The sequence below is a fragment of the Schistocerca cancellata genome, chromosome 1 (genome assembly GCF_023864275.1).
Source record: "Schistocerca cancellata isolate TAMUIC-IGC-003103 chromosome 1, iqSchCanc2.1, whole genome shotgun sequence".
NCBI classification, from domain to species: domain Eukaryota; kingdom Metazoa; phylum Arthropoda; class Insecta; order Orthoptera; family Acrididae; genus Schistocerca; species Schistocerca cancellata.
In genome coordinates this window covers 105,412,500-105,437,257 of record NC_064626.1, presented here as the reverse complement: position 1 = coordinate 105,437,257, position 24,758 = coordinate 105,412,500, and the positions used below count along the sequence as shown (strand labels likewise).

The following is a 24,758-nucleotide window of genomic DNA, read 5'->3' as shown; positions in this document are numbered from 1 at the left end:
GGTGGGAGTGTGGGTCAGCCAATAGACGTACCAAGACGGTCTGCTCAAGTACGATAAATACTATGCGTGTAACACCATGGTTAAGGCAATTACCTAATAAGAAGGAAATTCTGGGTTCGAATCCGTGTGTGAAACACATTTTGACTCGTCGCCTCTGACTCTGCATAAAATCCCAATTCAGCTGACATGAGTTCCTTCCCTTTCCTTTCTCCTCATCCACCTTCAATCTCTACAAAAAGGTCATGTCCTGGCTGATTGATTCACTCACTGACTCATCATCGCCCAGCGCAAATCGCTGACGACAGAAACTTGAAATTTGGAGAGGGTGTGGGTCTTATATTATAGGCGTAGTTTAAGAAGGGATTTTTCGAAATTCCATCCCTAAGAGGGTTTCAGTATTTTCGGAAAGTTAATCTATATGCGTGTGATATAGTTGGTGAAAGGTTTTTTTGAAAATAACTAATTGTTAATGAGCTGTTAAAGTATATTTAAAGTTACATAAATGAAAATTGGTATTTTACTTCTCGGTTACGAATAAAATATATGTATTTCAGTGTTTTTGGAAATCCGACCCCAAGGGGGTGAAATAGGTGATGAAATGTTTTATGAAATATTTTACTATGACCGCATTTTCAAAGCTAAATATGTGAAAATTTGCATTTAGCTTCTCGGGCAGAAATAAAAAAAATACGTTTGTTACTGTTTTTGGAAATTCATCCCTTACGTGGTTGAAACAAGGGTGAAATTATTGTGGAAATATTTCATTATGCAAGCATTTTTGTAGCAGAATCTACGGAAATCTGCATTTGGGTTCCTGTTACAAATAAAAAAATACGCACGTCGCCGTTTTCGAAAATTCAACTCCTGATGGGGCAAAATAGGTCCAGATTGATTCACTGACTCATCATCACCCAGCCGAAACTGCTATGGATAGAAACTGAAATCTGGAGAGGATGTTGACGTTATACTATGGGTACCGTTTAACAAATACCTGTTGGAAATCCTGCTCTTAAAGGGGGTGGAAGAATGTTGCCATTAGAGCAATTTCGAAACTACGAAAATTTTTATTTGGTTTCTGAGTCAGAAATAAAAAAAGAGTTGGTGAAAGTTTTTTGGAATTAATTGGTTATTATAGAACTACTATAGCATTTTTAATGCTACATCGATGAAAATTGGTAATTAGACTTCTCACTTAGTAATAAAAAGGCACATGCTTCAGTGTTTTTGGAAATTCAGGCCCCTAAGGGAGTGACGTAACCAATGAAAAGTTTTATGAAATTATTTCATTATGAAAACGTTTAAAAAGCTAAATCTATAAAAATTTGTATTTCGCTTCTTGCTTATAAATTAAAAAAACACGTATTTCACCGTTTTTAAGAAAATATTTCGACACAAAAAATTTTTATAAAGCTAAATCCATGATAATTGGTATTTCACTTCTCGCTTAGATATAAAGAAATGCGTGTAAGGCGATGAACGTTCCTATGGAAATATCAACACAATAATGCAAAAGGCTTGATTAACAAAAGCCTTGGACTCCTGCTATGAGAATCACTTTTGGTCAGACGTATATGCGGAAAAACCGTGATTTTATGGCCTTAATTAGCGTGAAAAGCTTAGATAGTGTTGGGACTTGTGAACAACATAAAAATTTCACCGAAGAAAAAAAAAAATCTGTGCAGACCATATAGAAACTCGAAGCCTGCCCATATTGACTCTCTCACCACCACGGAGCCAGTGTGTCATAGACACGGGAATCAACTGAAATGTAAGGCTTTTTTATTTAATTTTTATCTTTTATTTATTTTTATTAATATTTATTTTAATTTTCTACAATTATTATGAAATTTTGGAGAGCATATGTCACTATGTAGAAGGAAAAAAAAGAATCTTGGAAAAAATAAATAAAATGCGCATTTTCGCTGTGCTGTCCCATCCACAGAGTTCGTGGGGTAGAATGGACTACAGGTGGCTGAAACTCTTGCACCGCCGAAGGGGGGCAGTTGCCCTCAGTTCCCGGTACTCCCCAACTAAGTGGGGCTGTAACAAAGACCCCTGAAAGATAGTGGGCAAATAATAGTCGGTAACGTGGTGTGTGTCTGAGCGTTGCATGGGCTGTTTGTAAACAGCCTCAGGAGTCAAAGGGGAGTTTGCTCTATTACAGAAAAGGTAACTGACCGCCCACCTGGCATTATATTTGGCGGCGGGAAAATAATTGCCCGGCGGGTATAGAAACATCCGCGAGGACAACGGTTCAAACCTGCGTCCGGCCATCCCGATTTAGGTTTCCGTGATTTCCTTAAATCGTTTCAGGCAAATGCCGGGACTGTCCCTTTGAAAGGGTACGCCCGACTTCTTTCCCTAATCCGACGGGACCGATGACTTTGCTATTTGCTCCCCTCCCCAAAATCAACCAACCAACCACACATCCGTGGTTCGATCGCATCATATGGCACTCGAGTGTAGCAGGCAGTGATTTGCTGTACAAATCGCCAGACGTCGTGTGAAGAGGCACAGGTGAGACAGTGGTCATCGGTGTCGAGTTGCTGGCAAAGGAGACAAAGAGGGGAATCTGACGAACCAATCTTCTACAGTCGCTGTTTTGTGGAAAATTTCCTGTTGGCTATATGATGCCACATTGCCTGGAATTTCGTAGGGAGGAAGGGCTGGAGGATGGTACTTCGCACTATGGGCCACCAAACGGAGGGATGTTTGGCCTCCTATCCGTTACGGGGAATAGGGCGCAATAGTAGGTTGTAAAATTCCTCGATTCCGGACGGGCGATTGTCTTGGAGGCTGGTATGTGCGTAATTGTAGTCGATCAACAAGCCCGAAATGTGAGACAGATGAGGTCCGATGTGGCCGACAGACACAGATGGTGAGATAGAAATACAAAGGAGGTCCTGCGCGTTACGAACATGCCCCATTCTGTCCATTGTTGGCACCCATACACAAGGCAGCAGCTCGCATACGTATGTTGACGAGTCTGAGTCCACCATCCCGTGGGGACAGAGTACGAGTCTCATAATGGACTTTAATCATAGTGCCAGCTATAAGATAATAAAGGGTCGCTTGGAGGTTGCGCCCTATCGCCCTCAGCAGAGGGAGCACTCACACGACGTGGACCAATTTTGATGCCACATAACGATTAAGAAACACAATGCAGTGAAGTGTGTCATGGCAGCGCAGAAGGTTCTGGCGGATGTCATTGCATACAACGTGTAACAGGCGGTGGAAATTCGTCGCATTTGTGGGTGAGACAGTAGGGGAAAAGGTAATGCCGAGATCCCGGAAAGTCTGCGCTAGTGGCAAGGGTGCTACCTCACCTTCCTGAGACCTCGAGCAGTGTGCATCACAGAAGATTTGGTCACATTCATTGCACTGTTTGCGGCAGCCCCATAACGCGTAATCAATTTCAGGGGGCACGGGCGAGGAGTGTGAAGTCGTCAGTGTATGCCCGGCAGCGAAGGGTGTGATGGCAAAGGGTGAGTCTGGAGAGCACGGTCGATAGGGCTACAATGAGATTCTCCAGGCAATAGCATACAGGGGGGTAGAGAGGGACAAGATGGATGGGTAGAGAGGAGCCAGATGGGTACCAGCCCTGCCAAGCGTCTGTCGACTTGGACTTGGGAACTGGCGCCACAGTAAAGGCGCTGGAGGACATCGATGAAGAGAGGTGGGTTGCCCATGCGGGCTGCTATCGAAAGCAGGAAGTGGTGGCACACTTTATCGAAGGTGCTATCGGAATCTACAGCGACGACCCTGGTGTGGAATCTGCAGGTCGCCGCCATCGAATTTAAGTCAAAAACGTGTTAACGATGTTGATCTGATTTTTCACTCGCAGGTCATATCGCACGGCCAGAGTGTCGATCTGTCGACGACACCGTCGTTCGTCGGACACTGTGTGAAGCATGGATGCAATTTCCACTCCCATTCGGTGGTGTCGTCGTGTCCTTATCATCACTCGCTGCAATTTGCGGCATGTCAGCGCTATTATCCTCGCCTTAGTTCTATGCCGTTCGGTCTGGCCGTCAGGGGTTTGTGGCTGAGCATCCACATCTTAGAGGAAGGCGTATTAGAAGTTGACGGTGTTGCGATGCGATTTCGCCAAGTGCCTTCTGTACCTCATCAGAGCCCTCTGCATCACTGTTTGGCACAGTTCATCCACCATGTGAAGGTCGAGAGGTAGCAGCGAAGGCGCCGCTGACAGGCTGCACATGTTGCGCTGTTTTATTTCTGAGTCGTGCAGATGAGAACCATTCAGTTTCCAAGGCAAACGACTGCGCCATAAAGATCGGGGAGGAAGGAGGACCGCGCAGATGTAAGCACAATGCCCAGAAAAAGTCCGCGGCCAGCATTCGGCGTCCATTATCCCAGATATAAGATCCCGCAAGAGACATATCATGTCTGAGACGCCTTCCAGAATGGCTTGTAGCATATGTATGGTCAGAGCATTCGCCGTGTAGGACTTCCAAAGGTATCGTGGAGCGGGAGGGCCTACACAACTAAACGTAGTGCCAGCCACGTAGTGTAGGGAGGAGCCTGACCTTTCGTATTCAGAATGCAGTTAAAAACACCACCTGATCGACAAGTGTATACCTATGATGTCAGTCGCCAGGATCTTGGCTGCATCTCTCAAAAAAAAAAAAAAAGGCTCTACATCGAGCACCCTTGGTCGGATAAAAACGTTGCAGAAAGTGAATCGGAATATAGATTTACGGTAACGGTACGCCATAAATCGTAGACGCTAAGCCGGCACGATAGTAACGGCCGTCAGAATGTAAACAAGCCGAGCTCTCGCTCCGCACACAAAAACGCAACAGCGTCTCCGCACTGGTGCCCTGCCAAATGCAGACTCAGCTAGCGGACGGCCACAGTGTTATTGTCCCCTTATTGCCCCAGTTGTAGCTACGACAGCTAAATCGGAAAGTAAAAAACAGAATTAGTTGTAAGATCCACGTGAAACGACTTTCCTGGATTAGAAACCATAAACTGATAACCTTATTTCACATCTTATGTGCAAATCACACAGGTTATTCAATGAAAGTGATATGAATAGATCAAGCGAATTTAGCAGGATAGTTCTGTGCCGTCCAGGAAGTAACTCGTCGTTCACAGAGTTGTCAGACATGTACGGCGTTGTTGCCAAGATCCAGTTACACTGCCTACAGGAATGATAGGCAGGATACCAGCCGATATGTCTTCAGTCAGTTGCGAAGTGACTACGGATTCTGACTCAAAGACATGGCTACCGAGGGTCGGAATACAAAAAGTATATGTTACTGAGTCTCATTCGGATTTCTGTTACTAGGTACTAGGTTTAGGGATTAGAGCGCAGTTATTAATAATACTCAGAGGCACCGACTGCAAAGTAAACATCATACATCAAGAACTGACACAATTATTTGTATTTTTCTGTCTTGAGCGTACTGAACGCTAAAGAGCTCATCACCAGACGTGATTCACATTTTTGGAGCATCTCCAGTGTTTATACTCTCAGCGTTATGAGCAGGCAAAACATCTTTTTTTATAATTATAGAATCAGAAAATATTTTTCTTGTGATCGTTCTCATCGGCACTGTTCTAAAAGTAGAATAACGAGGAGACAACAACACATCATTGATTGTAAAACGTGAACATCCACAAGGAGACTCTATAAGCTGCGAATAACAGTTTCAACCAAGAACGGCTACTGTGCAGGAAATCATATGCAATGACAGAAAATGTGAGCTCAAAAAGCAAATTAAACCAGTCACAGCTAATGAGGCATCAAGTATGTGAACTATAATGTTACTTAAAATCCGTCTTGATTGCAAATTTTTTATTATTCATATGACCGGTTTCGGTTCATTCAGAACCATCTTCAGATCTGATATTTCAGTTACAGGAGTAGCCCGTCCAAATCCAGCAACTTTCACATGCTACGTTGTGACGTTACTCCTGTTACTCCTGTAACTGAAATATCAGATCTGAAGATGGTTCTGAATGAACCGAAACCGGTCATATGAATAATAAAAAATTTGCAATCAAGACGGATTTTAAGTAACATTATAAAATCACTGATTGCTGTTATCCCAAAAGACATTATGTCTGTTTTTGCAAAGTATGTGAACAACGTCTCTTTGCTGTAATAGAGGCAAATATAGCAAGAACCAGGTTTCCTACAACGTAAATGACAAGAGACTTTACAGATTACTAGTAAGATGATCTGCAGTCGGAAACGCAATTTTCCAACACGTTGCTTATCGCACGTGTATTGTTAGAATATTTCATCAAAGATACACGTAAATATCTAGCGAACGTAGTAGAGTAATCCAGCTCCAGTCCTGGAAGTCCATCGACTGTTACTCAGTCGCCAAACATTTTCTGGGTGGGTATTTTATATATAATTGTTTTTTGAGACAAATCTACTGATCTGCGAACATTTGTCTCTCTATCTGTCTAATAACACTTTGACGGCATCCTTTCCTAACTAACTGTTGTGTGATGCCCTTAATTCATGTCAAATACAGGTCAATCAGAGTGTAGAGCCTATATAGTCAAATAACTGATGTTCAGTATGCTTCAGAACAGTGGAAACAAACGCAGCGAGTTCATTATTTAACAAACTGTAGCATATAAAACTTATATAGTGATTGTCATTGCTGTTGCGTAACAGACGGTAATAATTAAGGAATTATCTACGGAACTGATGTAATTGCCACAAGAATGAACTCTGTGCTTGCTTGGTGCTAGTGAGAAAGTTGCATTGTATATTTCCCTTATTTTATCGTGGTGATCGTTCCTCCCTATGTAGGTCGGTGTCAACAAAATATTTTCGCATTCGGAGGAGAAATTTAGTGATTGGAATTTCGTTAGAAGATTCCGTCGCAACGAAAAACGCCTTTCTTTTAATGGTGTCCAGCCTATATCCTGTATCATTTCTGTGATACTTTCTCCCATATTTAGCGATAATACAAAACGTGCTGCCCTTCTTTGAACTTTTTCGGTGTACTCCGTCAGTCCTATCTCGTAAGGATCCCACACAGCGCAGCAGTATTCTAAAAGAGGACGGACAAGCATAGTGTAGGCAGTCTCCTTAGTAGGTCTGTTAGTGCCCTGCCAATAAAACGGAGTCTTTGTTTAGCCTTCCCCACAACATTTTCTATGTGTTCCTTCCAATTTAAGTTGTTCGTAATTGTAATACCTAGGTATTTAGTTGAATTTACGGCTTTTAGATTAGACTGATTTATCGTGTAACCGAAGTGTAACGAGTTCCTTCTAGCACTCATGTGGATGACCTCACACTTTTCGTTATTCAGGGTCAACTGCCACTTATCGCACCATTCAGATATTTTTTCTAACTCGTTTTGCAGTTTGTTTTGATCTTCTGATGACTTTATTAATCGATAAACGACAGCGTCATCTGTAAACAACCGAAGACGGCTGCTCAGATTGTCCCCCAAATAGCTGGGGCACGTCAGAAATCACTTCTGTTTTACTCGATCACTTTCCGTCAGTTACTACTAACTGTGACCTCTATGACAGGAAATCACAAATCTAGTCACATAACGGTGACGATATTCCATGAGCACGCAATTTCACTACGAGCAGCTTGTGTCGTACAGTATCAAAAACCTTCTGGAATCTAGGAATACGGAATCGATCTGAAATTCCTTGTCAATAGCACTCAACACTTCATGTGAATAAAGAACTGGTTGTGTTCAACAGGAATTATGTTTTCTAAACCCATGTTGACTGTGTGTCAATAGACCGTTTTCCTTCGAGGTAATTCATAATGTTCCAAAGTCCTGCTGCATATCGACGTTTACGATATGGGCCTGTAATTAAGTGGATTACTCCTACTACCTTTCTTGAATATTGGTGTGACCTGTGTCACTTTCCAGTCTTTGGGTACGGATCTTTCGTCGAGCGAACTGTTGTATATGATTGTTAGGTATGGAGCTAATGGATCGGCATACTCCGAAAGGAACCTAATTGGTATACAGGCAGGACCAGAAGAGTTGCTTTTATTAAGTGATTTAGGTTGCTTCACTACTCCGAGGATATTTACTTCTACGTTACTCATGTTGGCAGCTGTTCTCGTTCGAATTCTGGAATATTTACTTCGTCTTCTTTTGTGAAGGCATTTCGGAAGGCTGTGTTTAGTAACTCTGCTTTGGCAGCACTGTCTTCGAGAGTATCTCCATTGATATCGAGCAGAGAAGGCATTCATTGTTTCTTACCGCTAACATACTTCACATACGACCAGAATCTCTTTGGATTTTCTGCCAGGTTTCGAGACAAAGTTTCGGTGTGGAAACTGTTATAAGCATCTCGCATTGGAGTGCGCGCTAAATTTCGAGCTTCTGTAAAAGATCGCCAATCTTGGGGATTTTGCGTCTGTTTAAATTTGGCATGTTTGATCTTAATTCTTTCCTAGTAGTTGCGCACTAATGGGTCCTTTCGCCTATCAAAATATTCGTACGTCTACTATCGAAGTTCAGTTGGTTTAACACTCGAGTAACCTAAGCAGTTCTCCATTTTGTGTTGAATGTGATTCTGAACGCGATGTTAATTTGACTTTCAGTCCATCGCCTGACGACTTGCGGAATGATGTCTGAACTGTTCCGATAGTTGTGTTCCCTGTCGCCTGAATTCTGGAAGAGTTGTAGCATCTGGCCGTCAACTCTGAACGCAGATATGCGCAAAGATCTTCACTGCTGCATCTTCCCCACATCATGATTAGTAAAATAGCAAAAGGTCTAATCTGCTGAAAGATCCGACCTTCACAAATCCTTAAGTATCTTCGAGCGGTAGTAGTACATGAAAGGGGACAGCCTGTCAATCTAAAGAATGGATAACACTCTGGTTTCTACAACGTTTTTCATTGGGACAACAATAAGTATCTCTTCTGTCTTGCTTCAGAACCCTAAAATTAATGTTTTCTCACTGCATACAAGTGCTATGAGAAAAGAGGAGGAAATGAATTACATGCTCCTGAGATAAATTATTTACGTTTTTGTAACTGGAACAATGGTTAGTATTTTCTATAGCATTTAAGAATTTAGGTCCTATCATAGCTGACAGATCTGGATGAAACAGCCCGATTATGAACGTGGCTTACGATGAGAATCGCAATGTGCTGAGACTGACATTAACACTTGTTAGCGGAATGAGATACGAATGACGTGGTATCGAACGAGGTATAGAAACACTAGACAACAGTGCTGTGTAAAAAGATTCCCAGTCTAAGTGAAAAGCTGCAACTGCAGAAGAAAAGTTGAGGAAAATGACGTAGTAGTTGCTGCGAATTGACAAAAAAGACTAAAGAGAACAACATAGATGTGAAAACATTGGGTACTAAAGTTACGCATGCCAAGCTGTTCAACTACGTCGCAACTAGTCCTACAGTTATAACAGATACTTAAAGCAGAGGAACAGAACAGTAATAACAAAACGAACATTTATGCTCAAGACATTCCAACAATTTAACAGATGAGAGAAAATACGTAGCTCCAATGCAAAATCTACTGTACGCTATTTACATCCACATGAACCCTCAGGAATCAAGCAGAGAATTGGCTGGAAGCAACAGTATTTTACATGCGGAGCACAAAGAATAGAATAGTCTGCACGAAAACAACAAAAAATCTAAAAGTGCTAGAAGGAACAAAGAAAGCAAATGGACAAAATAGAAAAAGGTAGATGCAATTCATGCGATACGCCTTTACGCATATCGTCCTCCTCATCAATGTATTTTATGGGCAATATATGAGGCTAGAAGCTATGACGGTGACAGAGGAAACCACCCTCAGGGCATCATGACCAGAACAGAATACAACAGCAATATGGGAACCGTCAGGAGAATACCAAATGACAGAGAGGGATGTTGCTTCGACAAGTTGTAACCTTTAGGGAATGAATGGGTGAATATTCCAGAACTACCAAACAGCTTTTATGCTGTATGCAGATCGTATCTGCAGGTAATAGATATCTCCCTAAAGATACAGCAGCTCAACACTTTACTCATTATGTATTCCAGAATATTAAACAGGCCTCTCCGTCACGATGACTTCAACTTTCCACAGCCACCCAGGTTACTGTGCCGATATGTTACCCCAGAGGCCAAGAGCAAAACGTCCACTTCTCTCCCTTTCCACCAGATACTTCGGACTGAATCGCTCTCCCCATGATCGGCACGCGTAGTACTACTAAAACTGTTTGCCCGTTAAGAAAATCGCTCATAAATTCGTTTATTTGACAAATGCAATATGAAACAGGTGCAACCATACAACAAGAGGAACAGATTTTAAGAGCGCTCTGCTCTACAATAACGTAATGCTAGTTTTATCTGAAACATTTGGATTAACAATCTTATTCTTCTGCACTTCAAGACTTACGTACTTGTGCCTTTTCCGTTTCACTTTTCACTGCCACCTCATTCTGGGTTATCCTAGCGGGGGGGGGAGGGGGGGGGAGTGGACTGCGGTAGTCGTCGTGGGGTTGTGGACCACTGCGGCTGTGGCGGAGACACATTTTCTATCACTGCACGTATGTGCATATTTTGCAATCAGTGCTGCGTTGGTGTCTCTTCGTCCCTCTCTTTTGGTCTTAGTGCCAATGAGAGCGATAGTTCTGTAACTACAGAAATGATGGTTTGCCTACTCATAACGTTGACATTATAAACTCTGGAAATGCTCCATAAATGCTAATCACGCCTAGTGTTGACGTTCTTACTTTTTAGTACGTTTCAGACAGTAAAAGCAAATACATACACCACTGGAAACTGTAAGGTATTTTTCGATTTGTATTAGTTTTGTGAACATACTGCCAATGTGCCCAGTTTGTAATATACAACTGTAATCTTACCAGGACCAGAACTAACCTAAATCTAGGAAAATAGTCGATGTAGACTATCAAAGCAGCTGAAGATTAGTCCCCAGAGCTCGAAACGCATAGTGCATTGGAATAAAAACACTATTATGACTGAAGGCGGCTGCTTTTTGTTTTACGAAAGTAATGCAGTCACGGAAGAAACGTTCAGACAGTGGATAAAATTAACAAATAATTGTGACAGATGTTGATGTATGATCTTTAGTTTGCAGTCGGTGCATCAGAGTATTCATAACTACGCTCTTGTCCCTAAAGTCAGTTACAGAAATTCGCATAAGGCTCAGTGACGTACACTTTTGGTATTTCGACCCTCAGCAGCCGCGTATTTGAGACAGAATCAGCAATCACTTCGCAACCGACTGAAGGCATTTATCGGCTGGTAAGCTTCCTGCTAGTAGTATAACTGAATCTTGGCGACAACGCTGTATATGTTTGGCAACTTCGTAAACGACGAGTTAATTCCTGGATGGCGAAAAATTATTCTACTAAATTCATTTGATCTATTCGTGTCACTTTCACTGAACAACCTGATTTGCATATAAGATATGACATAAGGTTATCAATTTATGATTTCAAGTCCAAGAAAGTCGTTTCACGTGGAAATTGCAATTAATTTCGTTTCTTACTTTGAGATTTAGCTGTTGTAGCCACAACTGGTGCAGTAAGGGAGACAAGACCAGTATCGCTCCTATCGCTCCCCTCGGGCTCAGAGGTAACACGAGCGCCTGTGAAGCGACGGCTGCTTTTGCTCGCGTTTCCAGTCTCGCTGAAGACCAGATTTTTATCATTTTTGTGACAGAACTACAGGCAGCCAGATCTAACATTAAACAGGAGATCTTATTTATTTTATTTATGAACTCCCACATTTCTGTGGTACTTGAGAGCGATACGGGACGACTAGTAAACACAGACTGCTTAGAAGTCCAGTGTGAGTAATATCTTGATAATTCGTGCCGATATAGACGTCGTTCGTGTTACAGATACCTTATGTTTTATTAAATAGACTTTCGGTACCAGGTTTTCGTGGTAAGTAGCATTTTATTTGTATTAGTACAGTGTATAATCTAGTAGCGTTTCCCATTATTTAACATCAGTCAGCAATTAATCATCAACAGACTGTTCTCATCAACATACTATTCCACGCCTGTAGAATTCTACAGAATATGTGTGAAAGATGTCGTCAAACCAGCTTTGAATTGCATTATCGTTCAGAAAGGCATTATCTCGTAGCAGCAACAGGTGATGCAGTTTTGTAGGTTGTTTCTATTACACTGCGACCGAAAGACGCGTTAGTTGTTGACAACAAATACCAGCTGCGATAGTCACGCCCCTGTGGAAGGGTTAGTAGTGCACAAAACGCTTTCGGGCCACCGGATGCAAAATATTGTGTTCAGACTGACATTTGCTGGAGTAATGTCTTTTTTTAGGGCTCAGACATCAATTTCTTCTTAAAAAGTTAACATAAAATTATCATCGCACATCACCGGTAACAACATTGCGTAGGAATTTTCAGTGAGCGAACTGATGACGTTGAAGCAAAAATGCAACAATACTCATCCCTTTGACTTTATTTGCTTTGAATCAGAGCATCCAGTGCTCCTATTCCAGACATCTGAACCGTGCCTATTGAATGCGAGTGTCGCATGACGTTTAAACGGTCGGAGTTCACCACATACGCCCGTTATCGAGGCTTTCTAAATGTGGAAAGTCATTCATGCCTTCCTGAAACAAGAAAATCCGACATGTTTTCCTAAGAGCACTCACCCCACGCGCAATACAAAGGTTCCGAGCTCCCTGTGTTGCCTACACCCCTCTGTTCGTCCCATAGCGAATAGTATGTCTCAAAAATTAGAGCTTTTACCACCTACGACTCTATTTTACCATTCTTGAACGACGTTCACAAGTTTCAAGCATGCAAAATCCCATATGAACTGCAAGGTAAATACTAGAACTGCAAATAAGTAAACGACAGCTGATAATGCACTCACAGCCACGCACGCCGCCTGGCGTTAGGCGGTGGGTGGCATGTGGCCGGTAGCCGTCGGCCCGTGATAGCTATGGGCGAGGAAACTCTCGAGCGTGAACTGTTCTCATCTCGACGCAGCCACGAGCTGTTTGGCGCAACTGTTTCTCAAAGTTTTTGCTATTACTGTCAACTGTTTCTGGAAGTTTTTGCTATTGCTGGTATGTTAGACAGCTAAGCGAGTTATCTTTTAGGTTTCATAAGACGGAACTCTAGCAGACATCCAAAAGTCGGTTTAAAAAAAATAAGCGCTCCAGGGGCCTCGAACTCGCGACTTCATATCTACATTGCGCAATGCTTACCACTTTTTTTTTTCCTTTTCGCCTCCTTTCTCCCTTTTAGTCCCCCCTTTTGCTCTCCAAATTCGCTTTCTTCGGCGTCGGCTACAGCTGCATTTGAAATGAAAATAACTTCTTCGGCATTCCGTTGTCACATAATGTATTTTTCGCCTTGGATGAGATGGCGTATTTTCCGTTTCTCTTTTTGTAAACCTCACATTAGGAAGTTAAAAACGAGTGTAAGAGACACATAGATTATAACTGGAAACTCTTCACATAATAAAAATAAATGTCATTCTCTGGATTCAAAAATTTGTGAGAAAGAAGTACACATTCTAAAATGAATAGGAATGAATTTTTTTATGGTCTACTTTGTTTTTGCGTATGATGTAAAACTAAACTCAATCACTTTCATTTCGTTATTATTAACTAATCTATGTTCTTTCTGAACGTTATTACAGTCCAAATTAATGATGAAAAATAAATAATAAACGAAAGACACATTGTTCCATAATGCAGAAATTGTAATACAACGTTGCAAAGTTGTGTCATTCAATAATCTGCATAAGCCTCCTTATATTTTTTTGTCTTAGTTAATGTGTGATGCTGCGTACTAATGTATAGACGAGAGTCTTCCTTACATTTGGTATCTGCTGTCAGGATGTAATAGATCGAATGTCCCTTGAGCCAACTGACGGCATTTCTTTTAGTTTTCAGGTACCATCTAGGTAAGAAACGTCTTCTGGTGTGATACTGTTCAGTGCTGTCCTGGATATACTAACTAACGTCTACCTAATCGTTTGCCAAGTGTCTTGTACTCTGGCGCACACCATTAAGCCACGGAGGCCCACTTCGGGATCTCTGTTAGGTGGATGGCGTAAATTTCGGAGTTGGCAGTTATTTTTTTTGTTCAAGACCTTGTACCACGTCGCTTTCACATTCAAATGTAACTAACTTCCGATGGCTCATGTTTCTGCAGATTTCCTTCTAGTCGTAATACGGATATTTCTATCATATTAGTATTCTTTTCTTAATGTCTAATATATATTTTTCACTTTGCCATACTCTTAGCGATGATTTTCATTTGGATATAGCTGCATTATGTTAAAAATTGCTTAAAATGATAAAAAACCGTCAGGAATGTGCTGCACATATATAGCCGGGTTCAGAGTAACAGATGTGTTCTGTAAATGGTCCGTTAAACTACTGGACGACTTTGTCCACAGCTCGATGATGTTTCACACGCATAAAGCTTGCGACTTAAAACGGATGTCAGTGAGATTTAGCCCTACATTTTGTGCCGAAAGGGAGTGACTGTCAAATGTCACTTTGGAAACATTTCCGCGGGTTATGTGGTGTCCTAATGCCGACATAATTTTTGTGGCTATATCCTTCGGTATTGGTAACACGTGGCCTACGTAGTTCAGTTTGGATATTATGTGTGTATTTGCAGGTCCTGCTCTCTGAATGCCGTCCAGCCTTTGCTGTGCGCCTGGGCTGCAGCACGTACGCTCGCTAAGAGTTTCTTGTAGCTGGCAGCGATGATCTGCCTTACGTTACACCTATACTCGATGCCTAACGTATGCACGTGGGAGACCACTTTTATTCCCATTCATTATACTTGATTTTGTCTTCTTCACTCCCGCTGCTGACGCCAGTTCGTAATTGCGTATAGTTAGTAGTGTGATCCGTATGACGGTTTTGTTTGTTACCACACGACCTGCAGCGTCGCCGTACGCCTTGCAGACAATGTTTTGGCCACGTATGTGTAATCCTCGAAGCTTTTGCTGCTGAATGACGACCGGTGGTTCAATAGCGATGGAAAACAAGGCCTTAGACACTGGGCAGCTCTGTCTCACTGAACTACTAAAATCAAAACCCCTCGATAACTGAACTCAGGTCATAATTCTTGAGCACCTGTCTTTAGTATTCTATGTATTATGTTGAGAAACCGTAGTGAAAAGCCCTCGGCGCTCATTGTCTGTAGAAGTTACTAACGTTTGACCATGTCAAAAACCTTTTGAAAATATACTGACATTATTGCACATCCAAGTTCACGAACGTCTGCTGTAGCTATAACGTCCCTATCATCACACATAGTGTAGAGGATTGATCTGTCTCATACTAGTTTGATAGGCCCCGGTGACCTAATGTACTGGGTGATCAGAAAGTCAGTATAAATGTGAAAAGTGAATAAATCACGGAATAATGTAGATAGAGAGGTACAAATTGACACACATGCTTGGAATGACATTGGGTTTTATTATTATTATTATTATTATTCTGGATTTACAATGTGAGTACATTTTTCCAGCACCTATTCTAGATTACAGTAAGTCACTTATTATTGTTCTCCACTTTTCTCTATTTGTCCATAAATCTTCAGGAATGTTGTTCTTCCTCATTGCTGACTGAACTCCCTGTTTCCATGTATCAGGTGGTCGTCCCCTTTTTCTTCTTCCAATTGGTACCCAGTCGATTATGCATTTTGGTAGCCTTTCCTGTTCCATTCGTCTGATGTATCCATACCATTTAAGTTGTTTGTGCTCGATGAAATCAATAATTGAATTTTTACATTTCATCTTGTCTCTGATTACTTCATTTCTTATTCTTTCTCGTCTTGATATTCTTGCTGAACGTCTCCAGAAATCCATTTCTGTGGCTAATAATTTTGATTTCAGTTGCCATTTTGTTGTCCACACTTCTGAACCATATGTAATAATGCTCCTAACTATTGTTTTAAAAATCCTTATTTTGTTATCAGTTGTTATGTGTTTGTCCCAGAGAATTCTATTCAATAAAGAGATTGTCGTCTTTCCAGAATTTATTCTTGATCTAATTTCTTTGTCCTGTTTCCCATCATTTGTAATTTTCACACCTAAATATTTATATTCCTCAGTAGCTGTTATTGTTCCCATCCCTTCTTCCAATATTAAGTCTCCATTCACTCCACCAATTACCATGTACATTGTTTTATTCATGTTTACATTTAGACCTGATTTTTTATATTCTTGAATCAATTTTCTGGTCATATACTCTATGTCCTCATAGTCTTGGGCTATAATCAGTTGGTCATCTGCAAATTGTAACGAGTATATTGTTCTATCATTTATTGGTATTCCCATAGCGTGACATTTTTTCTTCCAATTCTGTAAAGTTACTTCTGTATATATTTTATACAATGTAGGTGAGATGCTACATCCTTGATGTAATCCTTTTGTGACTTGGAATCCATGTGATAGATATTTACCAATTTTTATTTTTGAAATAGAATTTTTATATAAATTTTGAATTGCTTTAATTATTCTTGGATTTATTCCTATTGATATTAAAGTTTTCCATAAACTGGATAAAGGCACACTATCATAGGCTTTTTCTATATCTATGAATACTAAATGTATAGGTTGTGCCCGAACCATTTTTTTTTCAATAATTTGTTGTAGGCAAAAGATATTATCAATTGTTGATCTTCCAGCTCTAAAACCTGCTTGTTCTTCAGCCTCCTTTTCTTTGTATTCTTGTTCTAACAAATATTTAATAATTCTTCCATATAATCTACTGAAGGTATTGGTCACTGTTATTCCCCTATAATTTTTACACTCATCTTTCGCTCCTTTTTTATGTATCACTGAAATATATCCTACTTTCAAATCATTTTGGACATCTTCCCCATTTAAACATCTTTCGAAAAGGTTTCTTAACAATTCCATTAATTTCTTTGTTCCTAATTTTAATAATTCTGCAGGAATACCTCCAATGCCTGTAGCCCTTCCATTCTTTAAAGATTTTATTGCAGTTTTTACTGTCTCTATTTCCAAACGGATGTAATTCTCTGCTTGTAGATCTATCATTTCATTATTTTCAGGGTTTCCCAAGTATTCTTCCCTGTTTTCTGTTAATAAACTTTTAAAATATTTTTCCCAAGATTCATGAGTAACATATTTAATATGTGTTGTTTCTTTGAAATTCCTTCTTAAATTTTTTATAGTTTTCCATGCTTCTGTGTTTCTTTTACCACCAATATAGGATTCAATTTTTTGACATGACTGTTCCCAAACTTTGTTTTTTGCTTCTGCAACCTTTTTCCAGATTTTCGCTTGTTGTGCATTAAGCTCTATTTTATCTTGAAGATTTCTGGTATTTAACCATTTTAAATATTTTTCTTTCTTTAATTTCACTTCCTTTTTAATTTCTTCATTCCAGTAGTATAATGGATGGTTTGTACGTGTTTCTTCTGTTTCTCCTAAAGCTTCCTTGGCGGCTTCATGTAGTTTATTTACAATATAATGATATTGATCTTCTGTATTATCAAACTCTGTTTCTACCAGTTTTTCATCTAATCTCTTTTGATATAAAAATATTGTGCTTTCATTCTCCAAACTATTCAAATTATATTTAGGAATTTTGATTTCTGTTTGTATATTTTCTATAGGACAATTTCGATTTTCTTCAGTGCTTTTCCCTCTGAAGGGGAATAAAAATTTGGAATTTACCAAATAATGATCGCTAAGAGCTACCCCTCTATATACTCTTATGTCATGTATTTTTATCCTCGTTTGCTGTTTAATTATAATATAGTCTATTATTGATTTTTGATTCAATGTACCTTTATGCCATGTGTATTTATGTATTTCTTTATGTTGATAAAAGCCATTTAATATTTTCAATGAATTTTGTTCACAGACATCAATAAGTCTATTACCATTATCATTTATAACATTTTCTCCAAATGGTCCTATAATTTTATTTCCAATTTTACTTCCAGTTCTACTGTTAAAATCCCCTGCAATAATAATCTCCCTGGTTTTCCCGATATCCTCTACGATTCCATTTAAATTATTATAGAAATCATCCTTTTTACAAATTGGTTCATCTTCGCTTATTCCATATACTCCTATAATAGTAATTTTGTATCCATGAATATCAATGAATATCATTGGGTTTTATTAGAACCAAAAAATACAAAAGTTCAAAAAAGTCCTACAGATGGCGCTTCATCTGATCAGAGTAGCAATAATTAGAATAACAAAGTAAGACAAAGCAAAGGTGATGTTCTTTACAGGAAATGCTCAATATTTCTTCCATCATTCCTCAACAATAGCTGTAGTCGAGGAATAATGTTGTGAACAGCACTGTAAAGCATGTTCGGAGTTATGGTGAGGCATTGGCGTCGGATATTGTCTTTCAGCATCCCTAGAGATGTCAGTCGATCACGATACACTTGCGACTTCAGGTAACCCCAAAGCCAATAATCGCACGGACCGAGGTCTGGGGACCTGGGAGGCCAAGCATGACGAAAGTGGCGGCTGAGCACACGATCATCACCAAAAGACGCGCGCAAGAGACCTTTCACGCGTCTAGCAATATGGGGTGGAGCGCCATCCTGCATAAAGACCGTACGTTCCAGCAGGTGTTTATCAGCCAGGCTGGGGATGATGCAATTCTGTCACATATCGGTGTACCTTTCACCCGTCACGGTAGCAGTTACAAAACCAGAATCACGCATTTCCTCGAAGAAAAAAAGCCCGATAACGGTAGATGTGGTAAATCCAACCCATACCGTGACTTTCTTGTCGTGCAATGGAGTTTCCACGACAGTTCTAGGATTTTCGGTAGCCCAAATTCTGCAGTTGTGGGCGTTGACATACCCTCGGAGCGTGAAATGAGCTTCGTTAGTCCACAACACGTTACTCAACCAATCGTCATTTTCCGCCATCTTTTGAAACGCCCACGCCACAAATGCCCTCCGTTTCACTAAATCGGCAGATAACAGTTCATGATGCCGATGGAGTTTGTACGGATAGCATCGGGGGGTACGCCTCAGTGCCAACCAAACAGTAGTGTATGGAGGCTGGTTCAAATGGCTCTGAGCACTATGGGACTTAACATCTGAGGTCATCAGTCCCCTATAACTTAGAACTACTTAAACCTAACTAACCTAAGGACATCACAAACATCCATGCCCGAGGCAGGATTCGAACCTGCGACCGTAGCAATCGCACGGTTCCAGACTGAAGCGCCTAGAACCGCTTGGCCACACCGGCCGGTTAGTGTATGGAATGCCGGTGCGACGTGCGACTGCACGAGCGCTGACTTCCCAGTGCATAGACGAACCCGCTACTGTCTCCATTTCTTCCTGAACTGTCTCAGCAGCATTAGGCCTTGTGCTCGGTCGACCACTACGGGGTCTTTCGTCTAAACAACCCGTGGCTTCGAACTTCTAAATCATTCTCGCCACAACTGCATTTGTCAACGGACCTTTCCCCATTCAAATCCCCTTCCTATGGCGATAGGATCGGAACGCTGAACTAGCACATTCCCCATTCTGCTGGCGCATCTGATTCTCTCTCTCATTACAGCTCCTTTTATAAACGATTGTCATGCGCAGTCACTGACGTTTTGCTGTCCAGCGCCATCTGTCGGACATTTTGTGAACTTTGATTTTTTTGTTCTAATAAAACCCCATGTCATTCCAAGCATGTGTGTCAATATTTACCTCTCTATCTACATTATTCCGTGGTTTATTAAGTTTTCAAATTTATACTGACTTTTTGATCACCCGGTGTTATCCACTTCAGTCTTTGCGCAAGGATGTGGACCATTATTTTGCAATCACTGTTAAGCAGTGTGAGGGGCGTAGGCTTCCGGGACACACACTGCGAGGGTTTCTATGGATGAGCACATTTCCTCCTAAGAAATTTTTCGGGAGTTCGAAGTCAGGAGTCGTAAGTTCGTTATAAATTTGTAACAATTTAGGTGTTAGTTGCGCCTGGAAGCCATGATAAAACTCTGCAGGTACGCCATCTGGACCAGCCGATTTGTTTTTCTAACTAAGCGCTACTGCGGGATGTACATCATCTTCATCGATCTCCTCTGTCAGATTGTGAGATGCTGTAATACTAAGTTTCGCTTGAAGATTCCTTAACAGTTCCGCCCGAGCGTAGTTATTAGCAGCACTGATGGACATAAGTTGCGCAAAATGTGTTTATATGCCTTCTTTAATTTCCTTTTGGGTGGTTAAAACAGTTCCAACATTCGTTTTGACTTCTGTAAAAATTTTCACTTGCCCCGTATTCTTTACGTGTGCAACATCGGAAACTGGCCTTTCTTAGCGGAAAACGGTGTTCTGCCTTCTCGACCGAACTTTGTAGCCTTATAATTGTTTGCCCTTCAGAGCCAATTTTTTATTTTATTTTCTTGATCTGGACACAATTTCCAATTGCCGAAGTGTCTGGTTTATGGAGATCGCTCAGACACTGGTAATAAAAATCAACCGTTTCTTATACCAAAACAGTTTTCGCGCGAACAGTCTTCCCATGTCTTGCTAAAAAGCTTGCGACATGGTGCATCTTGCAGATGCGCGGCATTTAATACCCAGTATCCCCGTGCTCGATGGGTTTCTTCGGTTTCATTTTTAACGTGGTTAGATAATCAGCATTGTAGAAAAAGCTTGTAGGCCACATTTAGGTTTGCAGAACTCTGTTTTTCAAGCTTCTAGAGAAGCAGATCCTGTCTAAACAGCTCGCTGAAGCGTTCGTAATGAAAGTAAAGTTAGGCGTGTCAGATAGCATAAACTTTGTCATTATGTATGCCAACTCTATGCACGTGTTAAAATGATTGACTTGATCTTTGTGATTTAAAATACAGTTAACGTCACCCGCAATTATGATATTGTCTGGCGCACACTGAACAAGGGAGCCATTTCGTGTTTGAAAACTCTGCTCTATCGCATCGATTGCTGCTTGCTGACGGTGGGTAGATATTGATGTTCCTCTTGTTACAGAAAGTGGAAGCAATGTCTCTATGATTTGAGAGAGTTTCAACGTTATTAACGACAATTCCCCCTTTCGTTAGTATCGTTGTCTCTAGTTCACTTTCATGTCCAGAGCTAAAAGTAACATTATACCCATTTATGTAATTTAATTCAATGTCTTTTACCTCTTGAAGTAGTGGAAAGTTGATATCGGCGACATACAAAAAATCTTTCAGGCTATTCATCTCCAGTGAACTTCGAATACTGCTCATATTCAAGCCTGTAATTCGGTAGGCTTGAAGGGGGTTCATAATTTTTTAAAGCATTGTTGATTTAAGGACTCTCATCACTGCCACCATGCCTTGGCAGTTTTAATATGTATCTGACACATAACCACTTCCCATTGTCTGATACGTTATAGTCACGCTTTCACTGCCTATCAGATCCTTCGTAAAGTCAGTCTTTGCCTGGTAGGTAGATGTCTGAATTTCGTCCTCAACTGGTTAATCTGCCCAGTTCACTTGAGTGATAGGACTGTTTGCGTTTTTTCCAGCGTCGCGAGGGATGTATCCTGTCTCTTCGTAACTGGTTGCACCTGCAATGTGGCTCAATTTATCAGGGGTGGAGGTACTTTAATGTACTAGTTGACTGTAGATAGATGTTCTCAAAGATCCTGCACTGATTTTATTAGCTACTTGTTTAGCCTTTTCAAGCATTAGCAAAACAATTTCATGAGCCCCTTAAAGCGCAAGCCTTGGTTCTTGTGTTTTCTAGGGGAATGGAGGCCCTGAAGAGACCGCTACAGTTTCCTGGTCCTGATCAGAAATGTTATCGTCAGCAGATGATCCTTCAGAGAACTTTCGTGTTATTTGGGATGTTGGTGGTTGGGGCTATCATCACAGGATCTGTGAGTTGTGATTTGGTCAAGGACGCCCACGCACTGTCGGCGGTCTCCACAGGAATGTCGCTTGAACTAACGTTATCTTTCGTGACTTTAAATCGGGGTGAGTGACTACTGTCGATACACAGCCGCTACCGAAGAGTTTTCTAAGACATTAGCGACTACAGCATTCGTCCCAGGTTCTGTCGGTTGCAGTCCGGTCAGAGACAACCCCGCTGCATCCGTGGTCTCTTTCTGAATGACCATTTTACTGACACTGTCATTCTGGATCGTTGCCGTAATCGGGGTGGACGGTTTCTGTCCGGTAGTAGTCGCCGCGTATTTTAGCACTATAGTGATCGCAGCTGCGGGTCTTACGGCTTCGCCGGCCGGTAGCTTTGCCTCGTGCGTCTGTATACATTGGGCGCGCATGTGACTCGTACCACTGAATCCAGCTAGTGTTTTGGGTAGCCCATCAAGGACGACTACGGCTTTATATCCGGACACATTAATGTAGGACTTTTAGCTGTGTCAAACCGTTCGATACAAGGACCCTATAGGCATTGGACCATTTCTCGGAGATATTACTTACGGCTTTCCCAAGCACTTAAAACGGTAGTTCAAAAATTCTGGCAGTTCTAATACCGAATCCGGCATGTGAAACACTAACATCATCACCAATACTGCCATCACAATGTTTCAATTTTAAACTACCTCCGCACGATTCTACTACCTCCTCACGAAGTTCTGCATTCCTCAGTTTGACAAAATAGACGCTGCTGACAATCGACATATGCATTCCAATAAGATCGCCAAAATTCAGTTTCACTTCTTCTTCTAGGAACTTTCAACCTCAGAGGAAGTGGGTCTAATATAATTTCCATCGAAAGTGGATTTCAAACTTTTTGGCTGAGAAATCAAGGCATTTTCTACTGTTCAAACGATTCCAAATACCGACAGCTGCAAGCTGCAAAGCACGCAACTCACCACGCCGTGAGCGAGGTCGGGTGCAGCACACCGTAGACAACCACATACCGCCGCCGCCACCCGTGGACTGCGACACTCCACCACCGGCGGATGGATACAGCTCTGTAGCGGTTCGCGAAGAATGACAGCAGTACTTCCTCCGTACACTTTGGCATCATGCAGTGTTGCCATATCGTGGATTTGGCAGGACTTAATTATTCTGATGGGCGGCCGGTTATATTGGCCGCCGTAAGTGAACGACTCCGACCTAACGCAGGTTCTCGCCAGAGAGCGGCAACCCGGCACGCGGCGGCTCCAGCGCCGAGCGTTTGCCGCCGTGACGCGGTGGGGGGTCGCGGAACTTGCGTTCCCACCTACAAGCGGCAGCCAATGACAGACCGCCGCTGAAGTATGGGTGGGGACCCATTGAAATGCGTGGCGCTTTCCATTAGCTGTATCATGAATCTATAGGAAAGGAAGACGAAGTTGGGTGAAGACATACCAATTTTTAATTTTCTTTACCGGTAAGAAATATTTTTGATCTATATCACTATTCTACATCTACATTTACACTCTTCAAGCCACTCGGTGAGTGGCGGAGGGCACTTTACGTGCCACTGTCATTACCTCCCTTTCTTGTTCCAGTCGCGTATGGTTCGCGGGAAGAACGACTGCCGGAAAGCCTCCGTGCGCGCTCGAATCTCTCTAATTTTACATTCGTGATCTCCTCGGGAGGTATAAGTTGGGGGAAGCAATATATTCGATACCTCATCCAGAAACGCACCCTCTCGAAACCTGGACAGCACGCTACACCGCGATGCAGAGCGCCTCTCTAGCAGAGTCTGCCACCTGAGTTTGCTTAACATCTCCGTAACGCTATCACGGTTACCAAATAACCCTGTGACGAAACGCGCCGCTCTTCTTTGGATCTCCTCTATCTACTCCGTCACCCCGACCTGCTACGGATCCCACACTGATGAACAATACTCAAGTATAGGTCGAACGATTGTTTTGTAAACCACCTACTTTGTTGATGGACTACATTTTCTAAGGACTCTCCCAATGAATATCAATCTGGCACTCGCCTTACCAACAATTAATTTTATATGATCATTCCACTTCAACTCGTTCCGTACGCATACTCCCATTTATTTTACAGAAGTAACTGCTACCAATGTTTGTTTCGCTATCATATAATCACACAATAAAGGATCCTTCTTTTTATGTATTCGCAATACATTTCATTTGTCTATGTTAAGAGTCAGTTGACACTCCCTGCACCAAGTACCTATCCGCTGCAGATCTTCCTGCATTTCGCTGTAATTTTCTAATGCTGCAACTTCTCTGTATACTACAGCATCATCCGCGAAAAGGCGCATGGAACTTCCGACAATATCTACTAGGTCATTTATATATATTGTGAAAAGCAATGGTCCCATAACACTCCCCTGTGGCACGCCAGAGGTTACTTTAACGTCTGCAGACGTCTCTGCATTGAGAACAACATGCTGTGTTCTGATTGCTAAAAACTCTTCAATTCAGCCACACAGCCCATGTTTTCTTATTTCAGATTTTATGTATTACTGTTCATAGTTGTTCCCTATCTCATTATATAGTCGACAACATTTAGAAAACCGATTGCTCCAGAACAAAACCTTGCTGTGACTCAGACAACACCATTTAGTAGTGCAATTTGCAGTGCCTAAACGCAATTTACTATAATGATAGCACATTACTTTTTATGCACTAGGCATTTATTCACAACTGAAAATGTCTTCCAGTTGATCCTCAGTATTTCCTACATTGTGATCACATATCTTAACCACAATGTGATTGCTAGTTATTGAAACAATCAGTGATATAGTATCACAACATTCATTTCAACCCCTAAACTCCAATTAAAACTATCACAGCCAAGATAGACACAAAGCCAACACCCACCCATCACAGTGGTACAAGTTAACAGCCTAACAACACCGCAGA

At 41.4% G+C, this 24,758-nt stretch overlaps 1 protein-coding gene across 2 annotated transcripts in view; it reads right to left on the bottom strand.

Moving 5' to 3' along the window:
* Positions 1–24,758, bottom strand: part of LOC126166463 (uncharacterized) — a 543,996-nt gene that overhangs the window by 319,313 nt on the left and 199,925 nt on the right. Inside the window, exon 1 of one of the 2 annotated variants that reach the window (XM_049920405.1) lies at positions 22,797–22,853. The exons of the other annotated variant lie outside the window; for it this stretch is intronic. Within the exon in view, the coding sequence (XP_049776362.1) occupies positions 22,797–22,842 (46 nt within the window). The 5' untranslated portion in view covers positions 22,843–22,853. Of the gene's footprint in view, positions 1–22,796; positions 22,854–24,758 lie in introns of those variants that run through there. 2 annotated transcript variants of the gene reach the window in all.